Source organism: Lynx canadensis, chromosome B3 (genome assembly GCF_007474595.2).
Source record: "Lynx canadensis isolate LIC74 chromosome B3, mLynCan4.pri.v2, whole genome shotgun sequence".
Classification (NCBI taxonomy): Eukaryota; Metazoa; Chordata; class Mammalia; order Carnivora; family Felidae; genus Lynx; species Lynx canadensis.
Genome location: NC_044308.2, coordinates 33,498,345 through 33,516,534, shown reverse-complemented (window position 1 = coordinate 33,516,534; position 18,190 = coordinate 33,498,345). Strand labels below are relative to the sequence as shown.

General features: G+C 47.0%; 1 protein-coding gene across 11 annotated transcripts in view; it reads right to left on the bottom strand.

Annotated features, from left to right (window-relative positions):
- Window positions 1–10,378: 10,378 nt before the first annotated feature.
- Window positions 10,379–18,190, bottom strand: part of GRAMD2A (GRAM domain containing 2A) — a 34,300-nt gene continuing 26,488 nt past the window's right edge. For 6 of the 11 annotated variants that reach the window (XM_032593600.1, XM_032593604.1, XM_032593607.1 and 3 more), the window contains 10 exons: window positions 17,961–18,018; window positions 17,526–17,622; window positions 16,768–16,871; window positions 16,101–16,199; window positions 15,904–15,975; window positions 15,306–15,368; window positions 14,191–14,335; window positions 13,837–13,936; window positions 12,893–12,997; window positions 10,379–12,632 (listed from right to left, as the gene is read on the bottom strand). In XM_032593600.1, the coding sequence (XP_032449491.1) occupies window positions 12,629–12,632; window positions 12,893–12,997; window positions 13,837–13,936; window positions 14,191–14,335; window positions 15,306–15,368; window positions 15,904–15,975; window positions 16,101–16,199; window positions 16,768–16,871; window positions 17,526–17,622; window positions 17,961–18,018 (847 nt within the window). In that variant the 3' untranslated portion in view covers window positions 10,379–12,628. Of the gene's footprint in view, window positions 12,633–12,888; window positions 12,998–13,832; window positions 13,937–14,190; window positions 14,336–15,305; window positions 15,369–15,903; window positions 15,976–16,100; window positions 16,200–16,767; window positions 16,872–17,525; window positions 17,623–17,960; window positions 18,146–18,190 lie in introns of those variants that run through there. The other 5 variants (XM_032593601.1, XM_032593608.1, XM_032593609.1 and 2 more) reach the window with 5 other exon arrangements.

The window sequence follows — 18,190 nt, the reverse complement described above, 5'->3', positions numbered from 1 at the left end:
CCACCACTGTACAAAAACTTCTCAATAAGATCACTTACGGTTCTTATTTGACTAGTCTTCCTAGCAACATTAAACCCTCCTTTTCAAACCACTCTTCCTTAATTGATGTGACACCTAGTTTTCCTAGTACTTCACTGACCACTCTTTCTTATTTGCCAGTTTCTTCTCAACTTGTTAGAGATTCTCAGGGTTTAGGCTCTACCAGCCATTCACCAGGCTAATGATAGAGTTGGACACTTCTCTCCTGAACTCTTCCAAAATTCTACCTGTATATCCTTTTACTGGACATCTCCCTTGGATATTTCATAAGCAACTTGAACCCAGCCAATCCTAAAGCTCAACTCATCTTCCCCCATCATCAAACCTACTTTATCAGTATTCTCTACCTCAGAAAATGACACCACTACTCACCCAGTTCTAGCCAGAAATCTAGGAGTCATCCCTGACGTGTGTGTCTCTCTCAGATTCCACATCTATCAATCTCAAAGTGATGTTCATTCCATATCTTAAATATCTTTTAAATATGTGTATTTCTCTCTATTGCCAATGCCACCACTCTAGTCCAAACAACCGCCAGCTTTCATCTGGACTGCCACAATGGCTTCTAGGGTAGTCTCCAGTATTCATGCATACTTTCCATCCCTCAGTCCATTTTATATTCTGCCCATATATTAAAGCTCAGCATAATCTGGCACCTTCCTGCTTTTCTTGCTCTTTATGAGCTAGACCACTCTTGCCCTACTTGACTGTACTCCAACTCTGCAGACCTTCTTATAGTTCCTCCAACACAACCCATTCTTTTTTCCCCTTAAAGCCTTCCTACCTACTGTTCTCTCCCCCTTTAATTCCCCCATGTTCTTCCTCAGGGAAATTCCCATGTAATCTCTTCCTCAGGGAAATCTTCCCTGATGCACCAGAATAATTTGCTTTCAATGTGCCCAAATCACATATAATTTTTGGTGTTATATCTCTCTTCACACTAAACTGTTGATGCCCTAGAGGCTAGGGACCATATCTGATTTTTTCATCATTGAATCCCTGCTGCTTAATATAGTGCCTGGCACATAGACACTGGGTGTTATTTGTAGAATGAAAGGATGCAAATATAGAAGCAATTTATCAGAAACAGCCCATCATTCTTCCATGGCATTGCAGCCGGAATCAAAATACCATGCTATCAGCATAATATCTCATGCTTGTATAAGAGCAAACTATTGTGGGGGTAGGGAGGTTGATGAACTTAAGCAACCTGACAGAAAATAAGAGAAACTCACTAAACATGTAACTCTAATATGCACATTTCTTCAATTTCTCTGCTGATTTGAAGTTTTCACATTTTACATAGTTGTAATCCCTGCATAAGCACTTTTTCCTTTTTTTTTTTTTTTTTTTTTTTTTTTTTTTTAAGTAAGCTCTACATCCAACGTTGGGCTTGAACTCACAACCCCTAAAGAAGAGTTGCATGTTCTACCAGCTGAGCCAGCCAGACACATCATGTGTAAGCACTTTTAATTCTGCTTTTTTACAAATGTCCACCCTGAATCATTGTCAACTTGTTATGTTTAAAGGTAACTTGGGATTACATCAAGTTAATAGTTCATGATTTTCTTAGCCCTCTCTCCACTGCTAGGCTTTTTGGTTAGTTCTGATATTGTTATGAATAGTAGTGCTACAAACTCTTCATAAGTAACTTTTTCACTTCAGATTATCTCCTTGAGGAATGCTAAAGTGGAATTGGACCAGCAAAGCATATGAGCAATTTTTATCCCTTCATATAGATAGCCAGATAATTCTCATAAGAATCAATGTTTAGTACCATTAAAAATATATAACATAAAAACTAATCCCATGTAGCCCTTCCAACATTGAGTTTTATCTTTGTTTAAATTTATTTCTTGAAGTTTAAAAGATAATAACTTTTATTGAGCTCTTTCTGTACACTGGGGATTTCTAAGGATTTGGCATGAATTTTCCCATTCAATAATCACATAAACCTGTAATGTAGATACCATTACCATCTCCCTTTTAGAAAAGAGAAAACTAAGGCTTAGCACTGCCCAAGTTAAGTAAATTGATGAGGTTTAAATGTAGATGTACTGATTCCAGAACCTGAACTCTTAACCACCATAATGCTTGTTAGTGATAGTGGGTTTTTTTTTTTTCTGTTTTATTTTATCAAAAGGAATAACTTTTCTGATTTCAGGAGTATGGCATAATGTATTGCTAGAGAGCTTGTTGTTTGCTGAGCTAAATATCTAGATGGACCTTTTGGGGTTGAGAAAAGTCAACTCCCTGGGGTTAGCTTGAGTGGGCCAGGGGGACACAAAGAAAGATCAGTTACTCCAAATAATAAAATGAAAGAAATTTGAATTTTCATTGGATGCCCTAGAAAAAGAGAATGAGGCCTTGGTAAGAAAGAAGCGGAGGGGGGGTTGATGAAAAGAACTGAGATGGGATGTTTGCCAGAAACATAGCAGGAGGCAGGGGCCTATTGGAGATGGCCAGTGAAAAGTTTCCAAAATAGTGGAGAATGGATTTCCATTTCTATGAGCTTTCCATTTCTATGTGTGCATTGAATTTGGAGTTGTTTTCTGCTCTGTGCTGTAGCCTTCCATTAACTCTAAAACTTGTGTGCAATTTGGATACACCCAACCATCTTGGTGGTGGGCCATTTGGAGGAATGAAGGGAGAGGACTGGCACATTACAGGCAAGAGGGCAATAGCCAAAGGAACAGGAGACAAGAAGACTGCATCACAGTCTGACCCAGGAGATAGAGAATCAACTCGGAGAAACTGAAGTCTCAGGACTTCCCAAAGTGGTCGGATATGAGACAGGGGCCATTTTTGTATTGAAAGAATGACCTTTAAACATTAAATCGTTTGGAGTTTCCAGATTGTAAACTTTTGGGCCACATTCAAGGGAAAAAGTACTTTTGTTGAGCCACAGTAAAAGAAAAATGATTTATTAGCATTTATCAGCCACCTCTTTGATATGTGGTCATTAGCTTCCTTATCTCTTACAATGATGTGCTATAGGGCGCGGTCCTCCATCCTCTCCTCTGTGCACAGATACTCAGTCCCTGGTGATATTTCACCCGGTTCCATGCTTCTAGATATCATCCCTTTGTCAACAGTTCCCAAATTTATATCTCCCAGACCTCTCTCCAGAGCTCCAAACCCATATATCCCACTTGACATTCCCCACGTGGATATCCAAAGCTCATCTCAAACTCAGCACACCCAGTATTACATTTCTGATATTCCTTCCTCAAACTGCAACACTCATAGCTTTCTCCATCTCAGTGGATGGCAACTCCATCCGTCCTTTCAAGCTAAAACACAGAGTCATCCTTTATAACTCTTTTTCTGTTATATTCCATCTCTAGTATAACAGGGAAGTCTGTTTTTGCCCTCAGGATATATCCAGAATCTGCCCATTTCTACCACCTGTTTTTCTACCACTCTCATCAGAGCCACCATGCCATCTCTCACCTGGTCTCTAACAGACCTCCCTGCTTCCACCTTTACCCTGCTAGCAGCTAAGGGTGATCCTTTTAAAACCTGTATAGTAAAAACTTGTTATTCACTCCTCTACTTCCCATTTCATTCACAGTAAAAGCCAAGGTTCTTACAGCAGTCTTCTGTGATCTCCCTGTCCCCCGCCACCCTGCACTGCCCCACCGTTACCTCTTTGACCTCACTTCCTAGTCCTGTCCTCTTGTTGTCTCTCTTCAGCTACACCTGCATCCTTGCTGTTACTGAACAAAGTCAGGCACCTGAGAACTTTTTCATTGGCTATTGACTCTGCCTGGAATGTCCCACAAAGCATATTCTCTCACTTCTTTTACATCTTTGCTTAAACATCAGACCTTCCCCAACCATCATCCTCTTTTTTGAAATTTTAATTCCAGTATAGTTAACATACACTGTTATATTTGTTTCATGTGTACAATATAGTGATGCAACAAGTCTATACATTACTCCGTGTTCATTGTGGTAAGTATGGTAAGTATGCTCTTAATCCTCTAAATCTATTTAACCCATACCCACCTTCCCTTTGGTAACCACCAGTTTATTCTCCATTATTAAGAGTCTGTTTTTTGCTTTGTCTCTATTTTTCTTTGTTCATTTACTTCTTAAATTCCACAGATGAGTGAAATCATTTGGTATTTGTCTTTCTCTGACTTATTTCACTTAGCACTATTCCCTCCAGATTCATCCACGTTGTTGCAAATGGTAAGATTTCATTCTTTTTTATGGCTAATATTCTGTTACACACACACACACACACACACACACACACACACACCATTTCTTCTTTATCCATTCACCTATCATTGGACACTTGGGCTGCTTCCACATTTTGACTATTGTAAATAATGCTTCTATAAACATAGGGATGCATATATCTTTATGAATTAGTGTTTTCATATTCTTTGGGTGAATACCCCATAGTGGAATTACTGGATCATATGGTAATTTTATTTTTTATTTTTTGAGGAAACCCCATACTGTTTTCCACAGTGGTTGTACCAGTCTGCATTCCCACCAATAGTGCATAACCATCATCCTCTTTTAATTGCAATATCTCATCAGTATTTCCAATCCCAGTTTTCTTGCCTTACAGTTTTTCTTTTTCCCTTAGCACTTAATCACCTTCTTGCATACTATGTAATTTATTGTTATTGTCTTATCTCCCTCACTCATCACTATAATATATAAGCTCAATGAAGGTAAAGATCTTTATGAACCTTGTTCACTAATATACCCCAAGCACTTAGCATTGTGCCTAAGTCACTCAATGCCTAACTCACTTAATGATAATTATTGGAATTAAAAAAATGGGAATCTGTCATCCCCAGCAACAGAATGAGAATCTAAGTCCACAATTTTGTACAACATAGGCATTTTCTTTTAGACCAGGGATCAGCAAACTTTTTCTTAAATATTACTAAATATTATAGGCTTATAGGTCATATGGTCTCTGTGGTAACTACTCAACCTCTGCCTTTGGAGCTCCAGGGTAGCCAGAGACTGTGTATAAATAAATGGGCATGACTGGGTTCCAATAAAACTATTTACAAAAATAAGCAGCCAACCAGTGGGCTGTACTTCACTGATTCTCCTTTAGACAAAGATATATCTTGGTAAATCATAGCTCTTCATTGGCAGGCTCAGCTGCATTCATCTACTTTATCAATTGCCAAAAACAAAATTTTGGAAAGGTGAATGCAAACCTAGCAAAATTACAGATCAGTAGCTTCTCTGTCTGCAGCAGATTGGGCATTCCTTACTCAAAGTGGCCGTTGAGCAATACGTGACTTGGAGGTGGGGGGTAGGGAGAAAAATCCTGACATCAGCCACTTTCTCACTAATGAGTGTAGAACACATTATCTGTAGCTTGGGAGTGTCCTCTAGAGATTTCTAATATGCAGAATGATCTACTTCTGAGACCTCTTTTCTCTAGGCCATTAAGTTCTTTGGCAAGCATTGATGATGAATTTCCTGTGGCAGAGAAACCATTTTTATTTTTGTCAGCTATTCTAAAAGTCAGTAGGTTGACGCAGTTGGTTATAAAACTATCTGCCAATATTCTGAGGCCCAAACCCTAATCTCCTGCCATGTAGACAATCAGAATGCACAGAATAACCCCTGTAACAAAGAACTATGCAGCCCAAAATGTCAGTAGTACTGAGGTTGGGAAACCATGATCTAGACTATTCTGCTATACTTTTTGTCTGCTTTATGCTCCATTGCCAAACCAGGATTCCTAAACCACCAAATGTATCCTTCACTCCTAAGATCCAGTAGCTCCCCATTGCCTGAAAGACCAAGTCTTTCCTTCTCATCCTGGCATTTAAATCCTGAGGGATTTTGCCCACTTATGTACTCATTCCCCAACAGGAACTCAGCTTTTCCCAAGCTTTCATCTGCACCATCTTTCACAAACATGCTTTTACCGACGTTACCCCCTGAACATGTACCTTGTGAAGATCCTCCCCACATCTCTCCTCTGATCCAAATCTTATTCTTTGAAGCCCACACATGCTGCACACCCCTCTGCCAATGAGTTGGTCTCCTTTTGTACCACTACCTTTAGTACTTATTGTGGGCTCACTGTTATATGGCTCTTCCCTCTATCTTGTTTCCTCAATAACCTCCCTAAAGGGTTCCATATTATATTTCTGGTCTTTCCATCTCAGTTTAAGGTGTGAAAACTGTATTGTTGTATTGAGAGTTTCTTGTATTAAGAGTCAAATGAGATAAATATAAAAAGTACCTTGTACAGGGCCTTACACCCAGTTAAGTGCTTGCTCAGAAAACTATAGCATCTATAGAAGCATACAATCGGGAACCCATAGAACATGCTTAATAAATCTTTTAATAGTATTTATGTACTAGAGAGAGCATGCATACAGACTAGCCTGGTATTTGGAACCAACAGCAAAGAAAAACTTGCATCAGAAATTCTACACCAATTAACATGCCTTCATGCTAGAGTGAATCCAAGAGCAGTGGGTGTCACATTTTCTCAAAGTGGTGCCTAAGCCAACCTTTTGCATTTAACAAGTTAATGAATAGCTTATGAGTAACACTTTGCCCACTCTGGCCCTATTTAGAAGGCTGCCAATAGGATAGGATATCAGTATGCCACACTCTGCTTTGCTGGGGTCCCAGCTGTATCCTCCCTCAGTGATTCTGCTCTTAGCAGCTGGGGGGTCTGATATCCCTAGAGAAGTCGGCACCAGTGGGATGAGGCTGCAGAGAGGTCCTGGCCTTTCCCCAAATGGAAGAGAGCCTTGTCTCAGATCCTATGAGAGAAGAGAGTGGGGCATGGTATTCTGAGCAGCCCAGGTTTGGCTTTGGGCCAAGCACTGAGTGGCAAACAAGAAGGAACACATTCCGGGAAGGCAAGGAGCCCTGCCAACACAAAGGCAGCCCAGCAAGCTGGGCCTGCTGGGCGCCAGGTGCTCCTCGGCTCTGTGGAGGTCAGGCACGCAGGCAGATGCACTCAGGTTTCTCTGGATTATCATTTCAGAGGTTTAAATCGCTCCTTCCCTCTCACTTTAGATGGACAAAGCAGTGTTAAACCTCTGTTTCCCCTGGGGTCTAGCCCCTTCTCTCCAAATGAAGGTAGGAGGAGAAAGAGTGTTATGGCCTCCTGAAATCGTACATTGCTGGAGCCAGATTTCTTTAATTCTGTGCCCTAAGAGGCTACCTACAACAAGGGCAGGTCAGGGGGGAAAGCCTGGGATTTCTATGTCCTTGTTGGAAGAGAGGCAGAGCTGCCCTCTCTCCCTTTCCTGCACCCTCACTCCCCCCATCCCCCAAACAAGACATGCTTATTCTACACACCTGCCAGTTCTGCCTCGATACTGGCCTTACCTTCTGAAGGTCTGGAGAGCCCTTGGGAATGCGGTCCACTCCACCCCACCCCCATCCTGCTATGAAAGGGGAAGAGAAAGGACCAAAGGGGACCATAGAGAAATGGCCACAGGAGCTTCCCTTTGCCACTGAATAGACAATGTGCACTGGACTTGGACAGTCCTGGCCCATTTTCACCCGCAAGGGAACAAAGGAAACTGAAGTTTATTCCTCTCCTCCTTGGCTCCAGTTCCTGCTGGACTTTGCTGCCACCTAGTGGTCCAGAAGGCATCTCTTCCCCTTCAAAGAGCCCAGCCTGGGGATCTGGCTTCTGTCCCCGCCTGAGGCAAACAGAAGAGTCTTCTCTGAGAAGCTTCTCTACCCTAGGACGCCCTGCTTCTGACGCCCAGCAGCCAGGAGAGAGGAGCTGCATAGGTTCATGACCTCACCCAGCTCGACAGGTGTCCTAATGCCAGGTAGGAAGGCCAAGGCTAGCTGGCTGGGTGCTGGGAGCAGGAGGGTGGGCAGTCTTACAGGAGGCCCTGTTGGGGTGCAGTTCTGCTAGAACTCCCCTCATTCCTGAATGCCCTTTTCACCAGAGCCCCTGCTCCTTTCATGACCTTCTCTCATTTGGCTACACGCATGTTGCAAAACCCTGCATTATATATTTCCCTCAATTTCTCCAAATTTAAGGCAGCTGTTTCTTCCTTATAGTTAGCTCATTTCAACTTTAAAAAGTATAAAGATTATTTGCCCTCTCTGTGATGCTGCTGCTATGAGCCAGCCTGAGAATAATGAATAGGGGGTATATTACCATGTAGATTATTAGCCATATTTTTCTGCATATTATATCCATGGGTTTATTTCCTCTAGCAAAAGAAAGCACTTGTTTTCAAGGACCGCCGAGCCTATGAGCTCCAAACTTTCAGATCTCAGTTGGCAGTACTGAGGAATTGTATAAAATCCAAACTCCCTTCTCCTGCCTACCTCTCCAACCTCTGTGTGTGTGTGTGTGCGCGCACATGCCCACACACATGTGGAAAAATACACATAAAATTTACCATCTTGATACTTTTTAAGTGTATATTCCCATAGTGTCAAGTATATTCCCATTATTATGCAACCATCATCACTGTCTCCAGAACTCTGTCCATCTTGTAAAACTGAAACTCTATGCCTATTAAACAATAGCTTTCACTTCCCTTCCCCCCAGCCCCTGGCAACCACCATTCTACTTTCTGTCTCTATGACTGTGACTATTCTAGGAACCTCTCAGAAGTGGAATCATACAGTGTTTGCCTTTTTGTGACTGGCTTATTTCATTTAGCAGAATGTCCTCAAAGTTCATCCACGTTGTAGCGTGTGTCAGAATTTTCTTCCTTTTTGAGGCTGAATAACATTCCATGGTATGTATATACCACATTTTGTTTATCCATTCAGTGGCTGATAGACACCTGGGTTGCTTCCACCTTTCGGCTGTTATCAATAATGCTGCTCTGAACATGGGTGTACAGATAGATAACTCTTCAAGACCCTGCTTTTAGTTCTTTTGGGTATATAGCCAGAAGTGGTATTACTGGATCGTAAGTAATTGCTTTTCATGTTTTGAAAACCTGTTTTGCACATTCTGTTTTGCACAGTGGCTGCAGCATGTTACATTCCTACTAACAGTGCATAAGGGCTCCAATTTCCCCACCTCCTCACCAACACTAGTATCCTGTTTGAGAGTAGTCATCCTAACGCGTATGAAGTGTATCTGATTGTTGTTCTGATTTGCATTTCCCTATTGACTAGTGATGTTTAGCATCTTTTCATGTGCCTGTTGGCCATCTGTGTCTCTTCTTTAGAGAAATGTCTATTCAAGTTGTTTGTTTACCTATTTTTACTTGGTTGTATGTCTTGTTGGCATTGACCTCTCCAACCTCTTTCACATCACTCTTCCACCTGATTAGTACCCAGAGTCATGTGGACAGTCTCTCTGTGCAGGGACATATACATCTTTCCTACATTTTGCAGCTATTGATCCATTTTCTGGGAAATTCTCTTTTCTCCTCCCACAGCTGGCCCTTTCACCAGCCTAAATGGCACTTCCGAGAACCTTTCTTGACCAGCCATCCACAGCCAACTCCATATTTACTCTCATATCACTGTTTCTTTCCTTCATGGAACCTATTCACAATCTGTAGTTACTTTGTTTATTTACATATTTACCTGGAACTTATGTCCACATGGAACATAGGTGCCACAGGCACACAGGGACATTGCCTGACATGTTCACTGCTCTATCCCCAGTGCCTTGCATGGTACCTGGCTTATAGTCTGCACTTAATATTTACTGAATGAAGGGGCGCCTGGGTGGCTCAGTCGGTTGGGCGTCCGACTTCAGCTCAGGTCACGATCTCGCGGTCTGTGAGTTTGAGCCCCGCATCAGGCCCTGGGCTGATGGCTCAGAGCCTGGAGCCTGCTTCTGATTCTGTGTCTCCCTCTCTCTGCCCCTCCCCCGTTCATGCTCTGTCTTTCTCTGTCTCAAAAATAAATAAACGTTAAAAAAAAATTTTTTTTTTAAATATTTACTGAATGAATGAATCACTACTAGAGGGGGCATCCTAGGGAAAAAGTGATGTGGCCCAAAATGAAGTTTGACCTCCCTAATCGAGGCTCAAAGTCACAGAAGAGGACACAGGAATTTTCTGGTTCTGAGTTCTGCACTTCAATTGCTGAGTCAGAAAAAAGCACAGGACTATTCGAACCAGGGACATTGCTTGGGATCTGCCCCAGAGAAGTGGGGAAGCATTCTCAGTGTCCACCCAACAGAGGTAGAAGGCTGTGGAGGCTTGCTGTGGCCACTCTTCCCCTTCCCATTATGCCTGAAGTATGAGGCAGCTCAGCTAAAGTCGTGTGAGATTTGCAGAGTACTGGGGATTCTGGAATGACTTGGGCTCCATCAGTCTCTTGAGTGCTAAATGTGTCAGTAGGATACCCTTCGCGAGTAGTCAAGAGATAAAGAATGAACTTTCCATACCACAGGACACTAGAAAAATCAAATTTTTGTATTTTAAAATATTTTCAAAGGCTAATGCTATGGTGGAACAACCCAAGGATAGTTGAACCAATCTCTCAGGGAATTAAAGGAGTATCAGCCAGTGCAAGCAGGTCTGTACAAATACACAGTTTACAAATGAGCACAACCAAAAGGGACATTGGCCCCAGAGGACCAGGCTGGGGAATCAAAGGGAGAAACAGAGGGCCCCCCAGAGCGACAGGCACACTCATACCACTGAAATCCCTGGACCCAAGAGGGCCTCCAGAGCCACCCCACCCTACAGCATGCCTCTTGCCCTTTCTGAGCCTGCGGCACAGGTGGAGACTAGATTCACCAGCACTTTGGCACCGTTACCCATGACTTGGCACCTCTGCTGGCCCCTCATGAGCCTCTGGCTCAACCTGGCAAGGCTCTAGAGAATGGACCTACTCTCCCTGCCCTTCGGCAAGGACCAGGGCCGGGAGACACTGGGGCAAGTATTTCCCTGAAGACGTGATGGAAAGGAGTGATGAAGGGGGCTGGTTCCAAAAAAGGATGGGGTTTTCCCCACTGTGGTGCTGTGGGGAGAATGGAATGAGTTCCACCTGATACATACAGATGAGGTGCAAGCAACCCCCCCAGGCTCTAAGCATAATCCTAGAACCCGCAATGGGGTGAGGATGAAGAGACTGCTAGTCTGAGCTTTGGGACTTGTCACCTGCAGTCAGTCCCTCCAATTCTTGTTTGGGTTTGTCCTAATAGGACAATCATGGCTCTGCAATAAATAATTTCTGCTTGGATTTCTCCCTGATTAACCTTTCAGGTGTCCAAAGGAGGAAAAACAGTGGCTATTTCTGACACCACTCACCCCATCACCAGTGACTTGATACCTCTGACCTCTTCACTGAGGCCCCTCTAGAACCTCCAAAGGCACTGTCTTAGCAGATGGGAGTCCCAGGAAGAGCAGGCAGAGTTCTGAGGCATAGACGAGCTGTTTAGAAAACAGGTGGCCCTGGCAGAAGTGGAGGAATCTCTAAAAGAAAGCTACCACTGTGTCCACTCTTCTCATCCCCTACTTCTCTTGTCCCCAGAGATATCAGACAGAACCCCTTGGCCTGGTCCCTGCACTGTACCAGGCCCACCTTGGACACCTCTACCTTATTCATAGAATGGAGAAGCCTCCCCCCATGGCCCGCAACATACTTATTTCTGGTGACATGAGTGAGCTTTGCCCTGCAGTGGCCCTATACCATTGTGCCCAACTGCCTAGCTGCCCAGCCTTACTTCCCGACAGGTTGCTATGGGTCATGGCCTCTCAGGCAGTCAGCCAGGGAGTACAAAGCAAAATCTCAAATCAAAGCCACCAACCTTCCCACCCACCCCAGCCCCAGCCCCTACTTCCCACCTGGGGGACCTTAGAACTGTTTGAGCACACGAGGGGAAGACAGTACCAGGTCTGTGACCACAGTGATCAAAGGCCCCGCTCCACCTGTCTCACCAGGAAGTGGCAGCTCAGGACACAGAATGCTGGACCTCTGCTCTCCTTCACAGCCCCTGCCACCATCCTCTGCTGCAAGTACTGTCCTCCAGATTCAGCCAGCCTCTTTGTGAGGGGCCAGGATAGAGCCTCAGCACAGGGCACGAACGTTCCTCTCTAGCTGGAATCCTAGCCACACGCCCTCCTCTCCTTGTTCATAGCTTCCCCCTCCCCTTCCTCTCCCTCAGTCTGCCCTTGGCCTGACAGGGGACCGGCTCCCGGAGCAGAGACTCTCAGGGGCGCAAGTGAGAGCACAGTATGTTGGGAGAGAGCAGAGCCCCACTGGTGGTTTGGGTTAGAGCCTCTGTCCCACTGAGGCAGTGAGCCGCGTGACAGTTGGAGAGGTACATTCCAGGAACCAAAGCATGGCCTTTGTCCCTCCAGTGGCTCCTAGTGTTCTGCACCTGTGCCAGGCTGTTTCCAAGGAACAAGTTAATTTTCTTTTTTCACTGAAGTGCTTGGTGAAGCTTAGTATACAGAATTTCTCAGCTGTTCCAAGAATCTGGCTCTTTGTCCGAGTCCCCAAATTGTAGGAGCTTTGTAAACAGGAGAGATAAGAGTTAGGGGGAGGAGGAAGGATCTGGACTATGTTCCTTCATACTCAGTCTCAGCGCAGCAGCAGCATAAACCACGGCGATCACTGGTGGAACCTTAGCACGCACAGCATTCTTCATGGAGAAGTGGGGACAAAGGCCAGGTGGCTGTTACCTGTACACAGGAGATGCCCACATCAGAGAAAGGGCCTAAAAGGCAGACAGACAGATCAGTAGAACCTTTCTTGCCCCACAGGAGTGAGTCAGGGTGGGATCTGTGCACCCTGCACACTCTGTCCAACCTTGCTTAGGGCCATCAAGCCAGCACAAGGGCAGGGCCAAATCCAACCAGGATAACACGCAGCCTGGCCATAGCAATTGGCTCCTATCCTTTACCCTCAATCCCAGAGGCATTAGCAAGAGACAGGGCATCACCTGTGCCCAGGGATTGGGCCATCCCAATTCAGGGAGCATAATTGCTGTTCCAGCCGGGAGATGCGGAATGCCAGATACGATGAGGACATGACCAAGAAGCAGATCCTGGAGAAAGAGAGATAAGAAGGATATCTTATCTAGGAAAAGGGCATTTTTAGAGGCTCACCAGAAATAGGAGTGGGGACTAAGCTACTTCCAGTTGTACTTGGAGGAATTAGAGACTCTTGCCCTTTAGCTACATTCAGGCCTGGACATGTTTGTTCTGAGAGGCCACGTGGGGGTCCTGAGACTCGTCCCCATGGAGGTGTCCTCAAAGCCCAGCAAGAATTCTAGGTCCTTAAACTGAGCCCACCCTCCCTCTGACTGGCCACCTTGATCCCGTGCTTCCTTTTCAAGACCACAGAGATCATCCCCTAAGGAGGCAGGTCCACATTCCCCCAGCAAGTGCTGAAGCTGACAGTCAGAACTCAGCCAGCAGAACCAGAGGAAGGTCATGAGGTAAGGTGAGGGGAAGCCAGGGGCTGGCTGTTCATGAAACACCCCACCATGCTCACCGCTCTCCTGGCCCTCAGGCCAAATTACAGACACGTCTGGGGTTCCAAAAACTGCTCTAAAGGTAGGTAGCAGGAAAGCTGTGGCTCTCCCCTAGTCTATCTGATGGCCCTCTCCAATTCGGTCAGCCCTCCCCCTCCCCAATCCTGTGCAACTTTTATTCAACAGTTTCGTATCCTGCCAGACTTAATCCTAAATTACAGGGTTGTATGAATAAAAACTGGAGAGATTTTGTCTTGCTTCAGAAGGGCCTGCCATGTAGCCTCCAGACTCCGCCCAGGACTTTCAGTTGACCTGGGAACTCCCCACACACAGAGGCCCCTGCCAGACACCCAGGTGAGCTTGACACCCCCCCCCCCCCCCCCCCCCCCCGGCCCAATATAGTCACCTACAGCACGAAGATGACCTTGAGGAGCTGGCAATCCCAGAGCCTCAGCTCCCCGTCGCTCCTGGGCAACTCCTCCAGTTTCTCCTTCTCACAGACAGCATTCTCTGTGATAGGAGAACAATTAGGCATCTTCTGGGGGCAGGAGGCAGGAGCCCAGCCCAGCAAGGAGCATGCCCACCTTCCCCCCCCCCCCCCCCATTTTCTGAAGCTCCTTGGACGCTGCTTTCCCTTATAGATTTGAAGAAAGTAAGAAACAGCTTTAGGAAGAGCTGGTTGTGACTTTTCCTTTTTGCAGAAGTAGGGGGAAGAAAAGCCTGGTCTTTACAAACGTGATCATGGACAAGCCCCCTGAGCTCACCAGAGCCTGGAGGCTTCCTGGAGGGAAAGAAGCTGTCGGTAGGGTCCATGGATGCCCGAGGGATACAAGGGATGTTGTCTGGAAGGGACAGGGACCTGGAGGCAGGGCACACCTTTCTCCACTTCATCTCAGGGATGAGGACTTCCTGCAGAGAAGGTGGGAGAAATCGTCTATGACCCTTGGGATCTTACTTGTCCTAAGGGCCCACACTAGGTTTATCACACCTTCTCCAGATATTACCAATATGGAATCCTAGTGAGCATGATGTCAGGTACCCACAAGGGGAGAAACCATTACCATAGCAACCACATGTCTCTCTTATCTGCTCCTTTGCTGTGACCAGCCATTCTTCCAGGGAACAATGTCTCCGAAGACTGCTAGTACAGAACCAGAATGGGATCTAAGACGCGAGCTAACCCAGGTATATGTTCAGATCTGCTGAGTCCAAGAAAGCTCAGCACAATATAATTTAGATGGGATAAGTCCTTCTAATCTGGACTCTAACCCTAAGGACATCACTGACCTTGGCAGGGGATACTTGGGATTCCCATCAACAAAAATGGGAACATCACCTTCTATCCCCTGCATAGAAGTGTGCATATCGTATGCTTGGCTAAACGCTTAATGATTAATGAAGGAGGCTTCAAACACCCTGGGGTCATTTCCATCCGCATCACTGTTCTAGAAACTCAGCTCTGCCTACCCACAACCCCAGCAGCAAATCTCAAATGAGTCTGTCTGGGTTCTACAGCGATAGCCTTTGAAGTTCTTCCCTGAGGATATCTCTATCCCCTGGAAGGCCCTCTTGATCCTGCTAAAGGAAAGAGGGTGGGTCACTGGCTCTCTGTCTGTACAGAAGTGGGATCCAACCTGCGTGGTGTTCTGGGGGCTGGACATCTGTTCTGCTCAGAAAGTCCACAGAGCTGCCCAGGACCTAGTGGCTCTACATGGTATGGAGCATGGTGGGTCTAGGGGACCCCCTGGCAGAGCATGGCCACTGGCTCTTGAACCTGGAGCCCAAGTTCTGCATTGTAGACCCTCCTGGGAGGCCCTGAAGCCTCAGAGGCATAGGGTCCCTCATGCCAGCTACTGTTCCTGCCAGCCTCAGCTCTCACCAGAGACTCGCACTCAGGTTCCTCTGGAAATTCTCTTACACTCAGGCTCTTCTTGCTGGAAGGCTAAAGAAGAAAGGGAACAGGGGTCACTTGTCCATTTGGAACACCCAAGGTCAGGGGTGAAGAGGTGTTAGTACTCTCCAAGAGAGCTTTACCTCCACATAAGCCACCTTGGGTCAGATGGAGCCTCACTCCCAGAGTTTGCAGGGGCTAATGCTGGAGCAGAGCACAAATCCAAGGCAACATACTTCCCCTAGCTCCTGCCCCTCCCCCACTTCCTCACCGTGGGCCAGAGAGAGCTGTAGGCACACTGGGAAGCAGCCACAAGCTTCTGTCTGTACACCGAGGAAGCCCAATGAGGCCATATACAGGGGATACACAAGGGCCAATGGCCTCAAAGGGACATGCTCACAAGCACAGACACCCAGTCCAAGGACCAAGTTCAGATACGCTGGACCTGAGCCTATTACTCCCCTCTCCCTGCCCTTGGTCCCTGTGTTGGAGAGATGGGCCAACCACTCCCAACAGCCTTGTCCTAAGACCTCAGTCCAGACCTGAGCAGCCTCCCTGGGCCAGCTCCTGCCCCTGAGCTCCATACCTGTAGGTGTGTGCAGACCCTCCTCAGCATGTCATAGACACTGTCCCGGGAAAGCAGTGACACAAAGACATACTGGGACAGAGAAAGAAAACAGAAAAGGGTGGGGTAAGTACAGACTGGGGTGAGTGCCAGAGTCAGGATCCTGGGGCTGGGTTGGGGAAATTAACAAGGGATGGCTGGCCCAGAGACTCACTGACCTTTTGGCTGGTATTGGTGGTGATGGCCAGGCCATTGGGAAGGAGCCGGGCCATCTTGTGTTTTTTGATCATTTGCACAGACACCACAGGAATGACCACCTGAGTGGGAAGAGGAGTGCTTCTCTTAGGATCCACCCCAAAGGACATGGTCCCTTTGCTTCCTGCATAGGGCCCCAGCCACAACTGGCAATCAGCCAAGCATAGACACCATGCAGAAGCCTGGCCCTATGCTGAAGAATATCTGAACCATCCACTTTCTCATGCAGGCTCTGCTTCCAGCTCTACCAACCTGCCCCAGCTGACAGCACACACCACTCTGGGCTCTCATCCTATTATCCAGGAGGCCAAGGACGGCTGCTCTGGTGAATCCCATACTCCAGTAATGGAGTCCCCTGAGCTACCACCTGGCCACAATTATGGCTCCCTCTAAATGTGGCATCCCGCTCTGATTCTGAAGGCATTTCAGAGGCACCCATAGGCAGAATAAATTTGCTATGAGCTGTTCAGGTCAGCTCAGGCCAGATGGGGAGTCTAGATTGGGGGCCCTCCCCAGATGCCAGGTAGGATGCCTTGTAGTGACAGGCCTGCATGCCTGCACGGGAGGGGCCTATATCTTCCCTGGCTGGGACCTCATGGGCCCATTGCAGGCCTTACCACTTATTACTACCTTGATATCCTTGCCAAAGAGGCTAGCATGGAAACAGAGCCAGTTGGGGGAGATGTAGAGCCGGCCCTGGAGAAGAAGGTCTCTCTGGAGGGCACAGGAACACACTGGGAAGTCACAGGAAAGAAGATTGCCATGAGCAAGGCCAACCCTGAAGCTCCACGGCCTGGGTCCTACACTCAGGAGTCCAGAGCCCAGCCTCAGGGACTGCCTTCCTCAGAATCCCACTTCCTGACCCCAGGCCCCAAACCACCCATTCCACCAGCACCCAGAGTCCTTCCTGAGAGTCCTGACTGCCCCACCCTACCCCACCAAACTGCTAGAGGTTCCCTCCTTCGCCACTCATGTCTCACAGGGTTCCCCAAGCCTGGATTCTTGCTCCCTCAGGCAAAACTCCCTGCCCTCCCCTGCCCTGCCCTGCCCTGCTCAGCCCTGCCCTGGAGAGAGAGCCTCAATTGTGCAAATGCTCCAACTTGCTCACTGAGAGGCCTCACTGAGAGCAGGGAAGAGCAGTCATTGATAAGAGCAGAACAAAAATAAGATTTGGAAGCCCTGATATTGCCTCAAGAAAACGTTCATAAATTCCATTTCATGCCCCAAATCTACCCAGTCTTCTCATACTTTTGAAGAAAACAGGCCCAACCACATCCAAAGGGCAGCCAGTTCCCGTATCGAAATTGTGCCTTGGAGGCTCTGGAGGAGAGGACCTGGGCCTCAGGCACTCTAGGCACCTGTCCAGCCACACCAGGGAGATAGCTCACCTTTGAGAACAACCTCCTCCAAAGGGATGTCCTTAAACAGCTTGTGGTATTGCTGGTTGTATTTACTCAGTAGTGTCTGCAAACACACGAGCTGGGGCTGAGAAGTCCTGGGGGATCAGACCACTAAAGGGGCCCTGCACCAGCCACCAGGAAATAATGCCACAGGGGCAGGGGCTCTGGTATGAAGCAGTCAGTAAGCAGCCAGTGGGGGTGAAAGGCTGAGTTCCAAGCACAGCATGTCTCTCGGTGATGGTAGATCCTAATGGGCAGCCTATGACTGGAGGGGGACACACCACCCCCACCCAGGAGGGGGACACTCACTTGGGTTTCCCCTGGTGACAAGCCTGGCGGCCAAGGAACCAACAGTCACTAAATTCAGGCAGCCCTGGGCCCCTCCCTTGGTGGGCAGTGAAAAGTCAGCCTCCACACACTTACCCCTTCTCGGCCACACTTCTTGATCTCTTCACTCTTCAAGCCTTCTGGCCAGTGCAGACTGCAAAGGAGACATTCCATTCCAGGGACAAGGAACCCTTGAGTTCTGCCCATACATCCTCAGGGCCAGGTCTGCCCTGGCTTCAAGCCAGAAGCTTAGAGCAGAGATTGGAGACTGAGGCCCTTCTCTAGGAGCCACAGCAAAGTGATAAGCAACAGCAAGTATGTGGCTT